The 15294-nt window shown below is 47.9% G+C and overlaps 1 protein-coding gene across 1 annotated transcript in view; it reads left to right on the top strand.

Moving 5' to 3' along the window:
- The first annotated feature begins 6014 nt into the window (after window positions 1-6014).
- LOC115117105 (F-actin-uncapping protein LRRC16A-like) overlaps window positions 6015-15294 on the top strand; it is a 186090-nt gene continuing 176810 nt past the window's right edge. The window contains exons 1-2 of the mRNA XM_065027134.1: window positions 6015-6065; window positions 7415-7465. Coding sequence (XP_064883206.1) covers window positions 6015-6065; window positions 7415-7465 — 102 coding nt within the window. The remainder of the gene's footprint in view (window positions 6066-7414; window positions 7466-15294) is intronic.

The following is a 15294-nucleotide window of genomic DNA, read 5'->3' as shown; positions in this document are numbered from 1 at the left end:
CACACACACTGTACACACACACACACTGTACACACACACACACACTGTACACACACACACTGTACACACACACACTGTACACACACACACACTGTACACACACACACTGTACACACACACACTGTACACACACACACACACTGTACACACACACACACACTGTACACACACACTGTACACACACACACTGTACACACACACACTGTACACACACACACACTGTACACACACACACTGTACACACACACACTGTACACACACACACACTGTACACACACACACACACACACACGCTGCCTGACCTTTAGATGGAATGTAGGTTCAGCCTGTGTTTACATCTCACAGTGATTTAACCAAAATTGGCGGTTCAATTATTTGAATTCCATGTTTGTTTTTTGTTTTTGTGAGCTCAATGCTCCGTTTCTCTAGAGATAAATGAGATCAAGCCCAAACTGTGGGATGTAATAAGTTTGTATAGGCCAATATTCTACATAGTTTAACAGATGTAGTAGGGAGTTGTAGTTTTACATAGTTTAACAGATGTAGTAGGGAGTTGTAGTTTTACATAGTTGAACAGATGTAGTAGGGAGTTGTAGTTTATACAGGCCAATATTCTACATAGTTGAACAGATGTAGTAGGGAGTTGTAGTTTATACAGGCCAATATTCTACATAGTTTAACAGATGTAGTAGGGAGTTGTAGTTTATACAGGCCAATATTCTACATAGTTTAACAGATGTAGTAGGGAGTTGTAGTTTATACAGGCCAATATTCTATATAGTTTAACAGCTGTTGTAGGGAGTTGTAGTTTCCAACAGGCCAATATTCTACATAGTTTAACAGATGTAGTAGGGAGTTGTAGTTTATACAGGCCAATATTCTACATAGTTTAACAGATGTAGTAGGGAGTTGTAGTTTCTACATAGTTTAACAGAAAAACGTGCCCTCTCTTTCTGTCACCCTCTCTGTGTGTGTGTGTGTGTGTGTGTGTGTGTGTGTGTGTGTGTGTGTGTGTTTCAGGCCAAGGGCCTTATGGTGGAGCTGAACCACACATTGATGTCATCTCTCTCTCTCTCTCAATTCAATTCAAACGGCAAACATGTGTCAACATTGCCAAAGCAAGTGAAGTAGAATATAAACAAAAGTGAAATAAACAATCAAAATTAACAGTAAACATTACACTCACAAAAGTTCCAAAGGAATAGAGACATTTTAAACGTCATATTATGTATATATACAGTGTTGTAATGATGTGCAAATAGTTAAAGTACAAAAGGGAAAATAAATAAACATAAATATGGGTTGTATTTACAGTGGTGTTTGTTCTTCACTGGTTGCCCTTTTCTTGTGGCAACAGGCCACAAATCTTGCTGCTGTGATGGAACACTGTGGTATTTCACCCAGTACATATGGGAGTTTATCATTTGTGTCTCTAAAATGGTTATACATTGGACAGGAGGTTAGGAAGTGCAGCTCAGTTTCCATCTCATTTTGTGGGCAGTGAGCACATAGCCTGTCTTCTCTTGAGAGCCATGTCTGCCTACGGCGGCCTTTCACTGAGTCAATAGTCAAGGCTTAAGTTTGCAGTCACAGTGGAGTATTCTCTGTACATAGTCAAAGTACTCTCTGTTTAGGGTCAGTCCTTAAGTTTGGGTCAGTCACAGTGGTCAGGTATTCTGCCGCTGTGTACTCTCTGTTTAGGGTCAGTCACAGTGGTCAGGTCAGTCAGGGTCAGTGGTCAGGTATTCTGCCACTGTGTACTCTCTGTTTAGGGTCAGTCACAGTGGTCAGGTATTCTCAGGTATTCTGCCACTGTGTACTCTCTGTTTAGGTATTCTGCCACTGTGGTCAGTCACAGTGGTCAGGTATTCTGCCACTGTGTACTCTCTGTTTAGGGTCAGTCACAGTGGTCAGGTATTCTGCCACTGTGTACTCTCTGTTTAGGGTCAGTCACAGTGGTCAGTATTCTCACTGTGTAGTGGTCAGTGGTCAGGTATTCTGCCACTGTGTACTCTCTGTTTTAGTCACAGTGGTCAGTCACAGTGGTCAGGTCAGGTATTCTGCCACTGTGTACTCTCTGTGTAGGGTCAGTCACAGTGGTCAGGTATTCTGCCACTGTGTACTCTCTGTTTAGGGTCAGTCACAGTGGTCAGGTATTCTGCCACTGTGTACTCTCTGTTTATTCTGCCACTGGTCAGTCAGTCAGTGGTCAGGTATTCTGCCACTGTGTAGTGGTCTCTCTGTGTAGGGTCAGTCACAGTGGTCAGGTATTCTGCCACTGTGTGCCACTCTCTGTTTAGGGTCAGTCACAGTGGTCAGGTATTCTGCCACTGTCTCTGTTTAGGGTCAGTACTCTCTGTGTTCTCTCTGTTTAGGGTCAGTCACAGTGGTGGTCAGGTATTCTGCCATTCTGTGTTCTCTCTGTTTAGGGCCAAATATCATTTTAGTTTGCTGTTTTTTTGTGAATCCTTTCCCATGTGTCAAATAATTATCTTTTTGTTTTCTCATGATTTGGTTGGGTCTAATTGTGCTGCTGTCCTGGGGCTCTGTGGGGTGTGTTTGTGTTTGTGAACAGATCCCCAGGACCAGCTTGCTTAGGGGACTCTTCTCCAGGTTCATCTCTCTGTAGGTGATGGCTTTGTTATGCAAGGTTTGTGAATCTCTTCCTTTTAGGTGGTTGTAGAATTTAACAGCTTTTTTTTCAGGATTTTGATCATTTATATTTTGATAATCGGCCTCTGCAGGTATTATTTGGTGTTTTTGCAGAATTCTGCCCCCCCCCCTCCACACAAATCCTCTTCGCTGCACCAGCGTTGTGGCCATCTGGAGATGCTGCTCTGCGATTGGCTGAGAGGCCAGGGTGATGGCGGTGGTCGCAGATGGCTTATAGGCTGGTAATGGCTTATAGTCTATTTAGGGGTCAGAACAGCCATGGAGGAGGGCCTGGGTAGGAGGGCCTGGGTAGGAGGGCCTGGGAGGAGGGTCTGGGGGGGGGAGGAGGGCCTAGGAGGAGGGCCTGGGAGGGCCTGGGAGGAGGGTCTGGGAGGAGGGCCTGGGAGGAGGGCCTAGGAGGAGTGTCTGGGAGGAGGGCCTGGGAGGAGGGCCTGGGAGCAGGGCCTGGGAGGAGGGCCTGGGAGGAGGGTCTGGGAGGAGGGCCTGGGAGGAGGGCCTAGGAGGAGTGTCTGGGAGGAGGGCCTGGGAGGAGGGCCTGGGAGGAGGGCCTGGGAGCAGGGGGAGGGGGCCTGGGGGAGGGCCTGAAACTACCTGTCCTAAATACTCAGTAGTCACTGGGCTGGGTGCTCAGTAGTCACTGGGCTGGTTACTCAGTAGTCACTGGGGTTACTGTACTCAGTAGTCACTGGGCTGGTTACTCAGTAGTCACTGGGCAGTCACTGGGCCTGTAGTCACTGGGCTGGGTAGTCACTGGGCTGGGTAGTCACTGGGCCTGGGTCACTGGGCTGGGTACTCAGGTCACTGGGCTGGGTACTCAGTAGTCACTGGGCTACCTAGTCACTGGGCTAAGTCATACTCAGTAGTCACTGGGCTGGGTACTCAGTAGTCACTGGGCTGGTTACTCAGTAGTCACTGGGCTGGGTAGTCACTGGGCTGGGTACTCAGTAGTCACTGGGCTGGCTCAGTAGTCACTGGGCTGGTTACTCAGTAGTCACTGGGCTGGGTACTCAGTAGTCACTGGGCTGGTTACTCAGTCAGTAGTCACTGGGCTGGTTACTCAGTAGTCACTGGGCTGGGCTGGCTTACTCAGTAGTCACTGGTAGCTGGGCTGGGTACTCAGTAGTCACTGGGCTGGGTACTCAGTAGTCACTGGGCTGGTTACTCAGTAGTCACTGGGCTGGGTGCTCAGTAGTCACTGGGCTGGGTACTCAGTAGTCACTTTTGCTCAGAGCTCAGGGTTTCCTTTATTATCATGTTCAGACCAGGAAGAGATGACAGCAGAGTCACATCCTGTAATATCCTGTTGTCCCAGTACAGAGCAGCAGTCTCTGGATCTCTGTCTGCTGTGTGTTGAGTCAAGCAGAGATGAGCTCATTTACCACGGGGGCCTCGATGACTGGAGCTCAGTACCTAAAGCTTTACATTCATTGTCCTGTGACAGGCTGTATGAAAGCGTCTGTCTGTCTCTTTGCGGGAGTCACGTGTGTGATGATGCTGAGTCAGAGAAGGCCCCATGGCAGTAGCTAAAACAGGAACAACTCTGATTTGGGTGAACGACCTCATTTGAGTTGAGTATAATGACTCTCATTCCCAACCTAATTATGGAACTGAATCACTCTGTGGAGGACAGGGAACTGAATCAGGCAGATTATGGAGAAAATATATGTATTTTTGTATATGTATATATGTATATATATAGGGAATAGGGTTCCATTTCAACACAGTAGTCCACTATACAGGGAATAGGGTTCCATTTCAACACAGTAGTCCACTATACAGGGAATAGGGTTCCATTTCAACACAGTAGTCCACTATATAGGGAATAGGGTTCCATTCCATTTCAACATAGTTCCATTTCCACTATATAGGGAATAGGGTTCCATTTCAACAGGGAATAGGGTTCCATTTCAACACAGTAGTCCACTATATAGGGAATAGGGTTCCATTTCAACACAGTAGTCCACTATATAGGGAATAGGGTTCCATTTCAACACAGTAGTCCACTATATAGGGAATAGGGTTCCATTTCAACACAGTAGTCCACTATACAGGGAATAGGGTTCCATTTCAACACAGTAGTCCACTATATAGGGAATAGGGTTCCATTTCAACACAGTAGTCCACTATACAGGGAATAGGGTTCCATTTCAACACAGTAGTCCACTATATAGGGAATAGGGTTCCATTTCAACACAGTAGTCCACTATATAGGAATAGGGTTCCATTTCAACACAGTAGTCCACTATACAGGGAATAGGGTTCCATTTCAACACAGTAGTCCACTATCAACACAGGGAATAGGGGTTCCATTTCAACACAGTAGTCCACTATACAGGGAATAGGGTTCCATTTCAACACAGTAGTCCACTATATAGGGAATAGGGTTCCATTTCAACACAGTAGTCCACTATATAGGGAATAGGGTTCCATTTCAACACAGTAGTCCACTATATAGGGAATAGGGTTCCATTTCAACACAGTAGTCCACTATATAGGGAATAGGGTTCCATTTCAACACAGTAGTCCACTATATAGGGAATAAGGTTCCATTTGGAACACAGACATGGTGATGTGTTGTAATGGCCTGGTTTGGTTTAGAATCATAGATTTGTTTGTAAGGATTCTTCCTGAGAGTTAGAGAATATTCTGGTATTTTTCCTATTTTTAAAGAATTGTACACAAAACCATGAGTAATTGGTGCTCTTTAAAAGAGAGAGAGAAAGAGAGGAGAGAGAGAGAGCGAGAGAAGAGGTGAGGCCACAGCACACAGAGGTTGTCTCTCTGAATCTAGTCAGGTCAGGGGATGAGGAGACCCAGCAAGACGAGTCCATTCCTCTATCTGTCTCTCTCTTCTCTCACTTTGGCTCTTTCATTCTCTCTCTTCCCCTGTTCTCAGGCCCTGTGGGGTCACTCTAAATGTCCCTCAGCCAAAACAAATATCCGTCACTGTCGTCTTCTGCTGGAAGGAGGCCATCTTGCCCAGGCCTTGTTTTTAAACATGACATGGTGGAAAACTTTTCCTTCTGACTCCGCTGGTGACTGGTGTGTTCCCCCATATCTTCCTCATTCCCCCCCTGGGGTTTTCCCCATCCTTCCCTGTTTCTGTTCTGTTCTATCAGACAAACTCAGCTCAATGTCAAGTCAGGAACCTTCCCTGTTTCTGTTCTGTTCTATCAGACAAACTCAGCTCAATGTCAAGTCAGGAACCTTCCCTGTTTCTGTCCTGTTCTATCAGACAAACTCAGCTCAATGTCAAGTCAGGAACCTTCCCTGTTTCTGTCCTGTTCTATCAGACAAACTCAGCTCAATGTCAAGTCAGGAATGTGCTTGTCTGTTCAGGAATGTGCTTGTCTGTAGTTTTTCTTCTCAACCTGTCACACGTGTTCAGAAAGGTATTTTCATCATGATCACCTTTTTTGGTGCTTGTTGCTGCCTTGTAGTTACTTGTAGTTACTGTAGTGTGATGTTCTACAGCTGCCCTTGTAGTTACTGTGTGATGTTCTACAGCTGCCTTGTAGCTGTGTGATGATCTTGTTACTGTGTAGTTACTGTGTGATGTTCTACTGCTGCCTTGTAGTTACTGTGTGATGCTGCTGCCTTGTAGTTACTGTGTGATGTTCTACAGCTGCCTTGTAGTTACTGTGTGATGTTCTACTGCTGCCTTGTAGTTACTGTGTGATGTTCTACTGCTGCCTTGTAGTTACTGTGTGATGTTCTACTGCTGCCTTGTAGTTGCTGTGTGATGTTCTACAGCTGCCTTGTAGTTACTGTGTGATGTTCTACAGCTGCCTTGTAGTTATTGTGTGATGTTCTACTGCTGCCTTGTAGTTACTGTGTGATGTTCTACTGCTGCCTTGTAGTTACTGTGTGATGTTCTACTGCTGCCTTGTAGTTACTGTGTGATGTTCTACTCCTGCCTTGTAGTTACTGTGTGATGTTCTACTCCTGCCTTGTAGTTACTGTGTGATGTTCTACTGCTGCCTTGTAGTTACTGTGTGATGTTCTACTGCTGCCTTGTAGTTGCTGTGTGATGATCTACAGCTGCCTTGTAGTTACTGTGTGATGTTCTACTGCTGCCTTGTAGTTGCTGTGTGATGTTCTACTGCTGCCTTGTAGTTACTGTGTGATGTTCTACTGCTGCCTTGTAGTTGCTGTGTGTTGATCTACAGCTGCCTTGTAGTTACTGTGTGATGTTCTACAGCTGCCTTGTAGTTATTGTGTGATGTTCTACTGCTGCCTTGTAGTTATTGTGTGATGTTCTACTGCTGCCTTGTAGTTATTGTGTGATGTTCTACAGCTGCCTTGTAGTTGCTGTGTGATGTTCTACTGCTGCCTTGTAGTTACTGTGTGATGTTCTACTGCTGCCTTGTAGTTATTGTGTGATGTTCTACTGCTGCCTTGTAGTTGCTGTGTGATGTTCTACTGCTGCCTTGTAGTTATTGTGTGATGTTCTACTGCTGCCTTGTAGTTACTGTGTGATGTTCTACTGCTGCCTTGTAGTTGCTGTGTGATGTTCTACTGCTGCCTTGTAGTTATTGTGTGATGTTCTACTGCTGCCTTGTAGTTACTGTGTGATGTTCTACTCCTGCCTTGTAGTTACTGTGTGATGTTCTACTGCTGCCTTGTAGTTATTGTGTGATGTTCTACTCCTGCCTTGTAGTTATTGTGTGATGTTCTACTGCTGCCTTGTAGTTGCTGTGTGATGATCAACTTATTTGTTTATTTTCTCTGTTTTCCTCAGGCTCTCTCATCTCACCGGGCCTTCCTCCTGACTGCACGCATCCCTAGCAAGGTAAGAACAGCCAGCTACAGCTCATAGGCCTGTCTCTTCTAGGTAACCTAGGAAACTACTCTGGCCAGCCAGCTACAGCTCATAGGCCTGTCTCTTCTAGGGAAACTACTCTGGCCAGCCAGCTACAGCTCATAGGCCTGTCTCTTCTAGGTAACCTAGGAAACTACTCTGGCCAGCCAGCTACAGCTCATAGACATGCCTGTCTCTTCTGACCAGCCAGGTAACTTCTAGGGAAACTACTCTGGCCAGCCAGCTACAGCTCATAGACCTGTCTCTTCTAGGTAACCTAGGAAACTACTCTGGCCAGCCAGCTACAGCTCATAGGTCTGTCTCTTCTAGGTCAACTAGGAAACTACTCTGGCCAGCCAGCTACAGCTCATAGGTCTGTCTCTTCTAGGTAAACTAGGAAACTACTCTGGCCAGCCAGCTACAGCTCATAGGCCTGTGTCTTCTAGGTAACCTAGGAAACTACTCTGGCCAGCCAGCTACAGCTCATAGGTCTGTCTCTTCTAGGTAACCTAGGAAACTACTCTGGCCAGCCAGCTACAGCTCATAGGCCTGTCTCTTCTAGGTCAACTAGGTAACTACTCTGGCCAGCCAGCTACAGCTCATAGGTCTGTCTCTTCTAGGTCAACTAGGTAACTACTCTGGCCAGCCAGCTACAGCTCATAGGTCTGTCTCTTCTAGGTAACCTAGGAAACTACTCTGGCCAGCCAGCTACAGCTCATAGGCCTGTCTCTTCTAGGCCAACTAGGAAACTACTCTGGCCAGCCAGCTACAGCTCATAGACCTGTCTCTTCTAGGTAACCTAGGAAACTACTCTGGCCAGCCAGCTACAGCTCATAGGTCTGTCTCTTCTAGGTCAACTAGGAAACTACTCTGGCCAGCCAGCTACAGCTCATAGGTCTGTCTCTTCTAGGTCAACTAGGAAACTACTCTGGCCAGCCAGCTACAGCTCATAGGCCTGTGTCTTCTAGGTAACATAGGTAACTACTCTGGCCAGCCAGCTACAGCTCATAGACCTGTCTCTTCTAGGTAACCTAGGTAACTACTCTGGCCAGCCAGCTACAGCTCATAGACCTGTCTCTTCTAGGTCAACTAGGTAACTACTCTGGCCAGCCAGCTACAGCTCATAGGCCTGTCTCTTCTAGGTAACCTAGGATACTACTCTGGCTGGCACACAGGCTGTACAAGAACAGCTTCCAATTTCAATATTTTTGGTTCTGGTGGTGGTTCTGATGGTGGTGGTTCTGATGGTGGTGGTTCTGATGGTGGAGGTTCTGACGGTGGTGGTTCTGACGGTGGTGGTTCTGATGGTGGAGGTTCTGATGGTCGTGGTTCTGATGGTGGAGGTTTTGACGGTGGTGGTTCTTATGGTGGTGGTTCTGATGGTGGTGGTTCTGACGGTGGTGGTTCTGATGGTGGTGGTTTTGACGGTGGTGGTTCTGACGGTGGTGGTTCTGATGGTGGTGGTTCAGATGGTGGTGGTTCTGATGGTGGTGGTTCTGATGGTGGTGGTTCTAATGGTGGTGGTTCTGATGGTGTTAATCATGTAACAGACGGACAAACGGCTTCTTCTGACTCACTGCATCTCACTCGTTAGCTGATTGTATTAATACATCAAAATCTAATCAAATCAAATCAAATTGTATTTGTCACATACACATGGTTAGCAGATGTTAATGCGAGTGTAGCAAAATGCTTGTGCTTCTAGTTCCGACAATGCAGTAATAAATCACAGCCCACTGGCCCTTAGTCGCAGTCCACTGGACCTTAGTCGCAGTCCACTGGCCCTTAGTCGCAGTCCACTGGACCTTAGTCGCAGTCCACTGACCCTTAGTACAGTCCACTGGCCCTTAGTCGCAGTCCACTGGACCTTAGTCGCAGTCCACTGGACCTTAGTCGCAGTCCACTGGCCCTTAGTCGCAGTCCACTGGCCCTTAGTCGCAGTCCACTGGACCTTAGTCGCAGTCCACTGGACCTTAGTCGCAGTCCACTGGACCTTAGTCGCAGTCCACTGGCCCTTAGTCGCAGTCCACTGGCCCTTAGTCGCAGTCCACTGGCCCTTAGTCGCAGTCCACTGGCCCTTAGTCACAGTCCACTGGCCCTTAGTCACAGTCCACTGGCCCTTAGTCACAGTCCACTGGACCTTAGTCACAGTCCACTGGCCCTTTGGTCACAGTCCACTGGCCCTTTGGTCACAGTCCACTGGCCCTTAGTCGCAGTCCACTGGCCCTTAGTCGCAGTCCACTGGCCCTTAGTCGCAGTCCACTGGCCCTTAGTCGCAGTCCACTGGCCCTTAGTCACAGTCCACTGGCCCTTAGTCACAGTCCACTGGCCCTTAGTCACAGTCCACTGACCCTTGTTTTTATTTGGCCACAACACAGTGCAACACAGTAATACAGTACAGATATACCACAGTTATCAGACAGCTGTGTGTCTATATGGGCTTACAGTGTCCCCTGTTCTGAAACACCAACATTTTCCCTGTAGACTGCTAGTGTTACTCTCCTCTCCTCTCCTCTCCTCTCCTCTCCTCTCCTCTCCTCTCCTCTCCTCTCCTCTCCTCTCCTCTCTCCCTCTGGCGTTGTTAGTAGATTAGAGATGTCAATGGAACTTGACCCCGAGGAAAGTCTGCTGACCCCTAGTGACGCCTGATGAACTCTGGAATCCCTACATGTGGTCTTAGTGACCCCTGATGATCTCTGGAACCCCTACATGTGGTCTTAGTGACCCCTGATGATCTCTGGAACCCCTACATGTGGTCCTAGTGACCCCTGATCATCTCTGGAATCCCTACATGTGGTCTTAGTGACCCCTGATGATCTCTGGAACCCCTACATGTGGTCTTAGTGACCCCTGATGATCTCTGGAACCCCTACATGTGGTCCTAGTGACCCCTGATGATCTCTGGAACCCCTACATGTGGTCTTAGTGACCCCTGATGATCTCTGGAACCCCTACATGTGGTCCTAAGCAGTGGCGCTGAGGCTGATTACTCTCAGGGATCACCTCAACTGGACCCTAGAGGATCACCTCCACTGGACCCTAGAGGATCACCTCCACTGGACCCTAGAGGATCACCTCCACTGGACCCTAGAGGATCACCTCCACTGGACCCTAGAGGATCACCTCCACTGGACCCTAGAGGATCGCCTCCACTGGACCCTAGAGGATCGCCTCCACTGGACCCTAGAGGATCAGCTAGTGGATCACCTCCACTGGACCCTAGAGGATCACCTCCACTGGACCCTAGAGGATCACCTCCACTGGATCCTAGAGGATCACCTCCACTGGACCCTAGAGGATCACCTCCACTGGACCCTAGAGGATCACCTCCACTGGACCCTAGAGGATCACCTCCACTGGATCCTAGAGGATCACCTCCACTGGACCCTAGAGGATCACCTCCACTGGATCCTAGAGGATCACCTAGAGGATCACCTCCACTGGATCCTAGAGGATCACCTCCACTGGACCCTAGAGGATCACCTCCACTGGACCCTAGAGGATCACCTCCACTGGACCCTAGAGGATCACCTCCACTGGATCCTAGAGGATCACCTCCACTGGACCCTAGAGGATCACCTCCACTGGACCCTAGAGAATCACCTCCACTGGACCCTAGAGGACCACCTCCACTGGACACTAGAGGACCACCTCCACTGGACACTAGAGGATCACCTCCACTGGATCACCTAGAGGATCACCTCCACTGGACCCTAGAGGATCACCTCCACTGGACCCTAGAGAATCACCTCCACTGGATCCTAGAGGATCACCTAGAGGATCACCTCCACTGGATCCTAGAGGATCACCTCCACTGGATCCCAGGTCACTGGGTGATAAGACAGCAGTGTATTTACCAACCCACCCTGGAGTTGTCGATTGTCCACTGAACAGATTCTTACATTGAATCCTCATTACTTTGTTATCCTTCAATAAATACAGTAACTACAGCCAGAAGTTCTGAAGTTAGTCCACAGAACAATGTTTAATGAATCCAGACTGAGGATATCCTGGATCCTCTTATCAGTCTGTCTGACGTTCACGGCCTGCAGAGGATGCATTGTAGCAGTAGGAGAGGGGATTCTTCAGCTATAGATTAGTAGCCGTCTCTCAGGCCAGCGTAAAATCTGTTCCTCCCCTCCTTCCCTCTCTCTGTAAGAGTTCAGGGGTTTCTCTCCCTTTCTACACTCCTATCCTCTTTCTCTCTTTCTCCTCTCCTACCATCTTTCTCTCTTTCTTCCCTCCTACCCTCTCTCTTTCTTTCTCTCTTTCTCCCCTCCTACCCTCTCTCTTTCTTTCTCTCTTTCTTCCCTCCTACCCTCTCTCTTTCTTTCTCTCTTTCTCCTCTCCTACCCTCTTTCTCTCTTTCTTCCCTCCTACCCTCTCTCTTTCTGACCTCCCACCCTCTCTTTTTCTCTCTTTCACCCCTCCTACCCTCTTTCTTTCACTCATTTCTCCCCTCCTACCCTCTCCCTTTCTCCCCTCCTACCCTCTCTCTCTCTCTCTTTCTCCCCTCCTACCCTCTCTCTCTTTCTCTCACTTTCTCCCCTCCTACCCTCTCTCTTTCTCTCTCTTTCTCCCCTCCTACCCTCTCTCTTTCTTTCTCTCTTTCTCCCCTCCTACCCTCTCGCTCTCTTTCTCTCTCTTTCTCCCCTCCTACCCTCTCTCTCTCTCTTTCTCTCTCTTTCTCCCCTCCTACCCTCTCTCTCTCTTTCTCTCACTTTCTCCCCTCCTACCCTCTCTCTTTCTCTCTCTTTCTCCCCTCCTACCCTCTCTCTTTCTCTCTCTTTCTCCCCTCCTACCCTCTCTTCTTTCTCTTTCTCTTTCTCCCCTCCTACCCTCTATCTTTCTCTCTTTCTCCCCTCCTACCCTCTCTCTCTCTTACTCCCCTCCTACCCCTCTCTCTCTCTCTCTCTCTCTCTCTCTCTCCATCAGAGGTATCTCTGCTGGGGCCTCTCAGGCTGTGGTTGTTTTGATAGCGTGCTGCGCTCCAGGCAGGCTTCAGCCTGTTTATGAAAATGGTGGAATTGATCTGACCCATCGTCTGGCTTTCTATCACCCTCGTCCTGTCTAGTTTCTTCTGATCAGTCTGGTCTGGTGTCCTCTGATCAGTCTGGTCTGGTGTCCTCTGATCAGTCTGGTCTGGTTTCCTCAGTTCAGTCTGGTCGGGTGTCCTCTGATCAGTCTGGTCTGGTTTCCTCTGATCAGTCTGGTCTGGTGTCCTCTGATCAATATGGTCTGGTGTTCTCTGATCAGTCTGGTCTGGTGTTCTCTGATCAGTCTGGTCTGCTTTCCTCTGATCAGTCTGGTCTGCTTTCCTCTGATCAGTGTGGTCTGGTTTCCTCTGATCAGTCTGGCCTGGTTTCCTCTGATCAGTCTGGTCTGGTTTCCTCTGATCAGTCTGGTCTGGTTTCCTCTGAACAGTCTGGTCTGGTTTCCTCTGATCAGTCTGGTCTGGTTTCCTCTGAACAGTCTGGTCTGGTTTCCTCTGATCAGTCTGGTCTGGTTTCCTCTGAACAGTCTGGTCTGGTTTCCTCTGAACAGTCTGGTCTGGTTTCCTCTGATCAGTCTGGTCTGGTTTCCTCTGATCAGTCTGGTCTGGTTTCCTCTGATCAGTCTGGTCTGGTTTCCTCTGATCAGTCTGGTCTGGTTTCCTCTGATCAGTCTGGTCTGGTTTCTGGTTTCTGATCTGATCAGTCTGGTCTGGTTTCCTCTGATCAGTCTGGTCTGGTTTCCTCTGATCAGTCTGGTCTGGTTTCCTCTGATCAGTCTGGTCTGGTTTCCTCTGATCAGTCTGGTCTGGTTTCCTCTGATCAGTCTGGTCTGGTTTCCTCTGATCAGTCTGGTCTGGTTTCCTCTGATCAGTCTGTCTGGTTTCCTCTGATCAGTCTGGTCTGGTTTCCTCTGATCAGTCTGGTCTGGTTTCCTCTGATCAGTCTGGTCTGGTTTCCTCTGATCAGTCTGGTCTGGTTTCCTCTGATCAGTCTGGTCTGGTTTCCTCTGATCAGTCTGGTCTGGTTTCCTCTGATCAGTCTGGTCTGGTTTCCTCTGATCAGTCTGGTCTGGTTTCCTCTGAACAGTCTGGCCTGGTTTCCTCTGATCAGTCTGGCCTGGTTTCCTCTGATCAGTCTGGTCTGGTTTCCTCTGATCAGTGTGGTCTGGTTTCCTCTGATCAGTCTGGTCTGGTTTCCTCTGATCAGTCTGGTCAGTTTCTGGTCTGGTCTGGTTTCCTCTGATCAGTCTGGTCTGGTTTCCTCTGATCAGTCTGGTCTGGTTTCCTCTGATCAGTCTGGTCTGGTTTCCTCTGATCAGTCTGGTCTGGTTTCCTCTGATCAGTCTGGTCTGGTTTCCTCTGATCAGTCTGGTCTGGTTTCCTCTGAACAGTCTGGTCTGGTTTCCTCTGATCAGTCTGGTCTGGTTTCCTCTGATCAGTCTGGTCTGGTTTCCTCTGATCAGTCTGGTCTGGTTTCCTCTGATCAGTCTGGTCTGGTTTCCTCTGATCAGTCTGGTCTGGTTTCCTCTGATCAGTCTGGTCTGGTTTCCTCTGATCAGTCTGGTCTGGTTTCCAACTTCTGGGGCTTCCCGTTAGATAGAGGTAGAGTTGGGAGGGATTGTAGGAGTAAGTCTTTCCGCTTCTCTCTCTCTCTCTCTCTCTCTCTCTCTCTCTCTCTCTCTCTCTCTCTCTCTCTCTCTCTCCTCTCCTCTCTCTCTCTCTCTCTCTGTATTTCCCCTCTACTCTCTGTTCTTTTCCTTCTCTCTTTCTACTTAGTTTTCCTCTCCTGTAAGACTCAGTTGATGTTGGTTTAGAACCAGTGTGTCTCTGTGGACAGCAGCCTGCAGCAGCAGCCAGGCCTGTGTGTTTAGGTAAGGTTATGTTAGGTCTGGTGATGTGTCCTTGGTTTAATCCCTGAGCTCTTAGCTCTCTCTACACACAAACGCACGCACGCACACACACACACACACACACACACACACACACACACACACACACACACACAAGCACATATGCACACACACACACACACAAAAACCACACACTCACCCGCACACACACACACAAGCACACACACACGCACACACACACGCTATGTATGTGAAGTCTATCATCCAACCCACCCTGAGGGTGTAACTTTAACAGTGGTCATGGCAGGGTTTTACTATAGCCCTGCACCATTCAGATGCATCATTACTGTCAACATGACATGGATTGACTTTGTGTATTTGACGTGATGATATGCAGTTAAGGTTGCAGTTTGGCAGCAGGTCTTGCATCATCTCTGTAATCTCTGCTGGGCTGAGCATGCAGTCTTAACTGTAGTTATCCCATTATCTCAGATCTACCTCTAACTGGAGTTATCCATTATCTCAGATCTACCTCTAACTGGAGTTATCCCATTATCTCAGATCTACCTCTAACTGTAGTTATCCATTATCTCAGATCTACCTCTAACTGGAGTTATCCCATTATCTCAGATCTACCTCTAACTGTAGTTATCCATTATCTCAGATCTACCTCTAACTGGAGTAACTGTAGTTATCCCATTATCTCAGATCTACCTCTAACTGGAGTTATCCCATTATCTCAGATCAGTTATCCATTATCTCAGATCTACCTCTAACTGGAGTTATCCATTATCTCAGATCTACCTCTAACTGGAGTTATCCATTATCTCAGATCTACCTCTAACTGGAGTTATCCATTATCTCAGATCTACCTCTAACTGGAGTTATCCATTATCTCAGATCTACTCTAACTAGTTATATTATCTCAGATCTACCTCTAACTGGAGTTATCCATTATCTCAGATCTGAGTTATCCA

Source organism: Oncorhynchus nerka, linkage group LG14, assembly GCF_034236695.1.
Source record: "Oncorhynchus nerka isolate Pitt River linkage group LG14, Oner_Uvic_2.0, whole genome shotgun sequence".
NCBI classification, from domain to species: domain Eukaryota; kingdom Metazoa; phylum Chordata; class Actinopteri; order Salmoniformes; family Salmonidae; genus Oncorhynchus; species Oncorhynchus nerka.
This window is presented reverse-complemented; position numbering and strand designations above follow the sequence as displayed.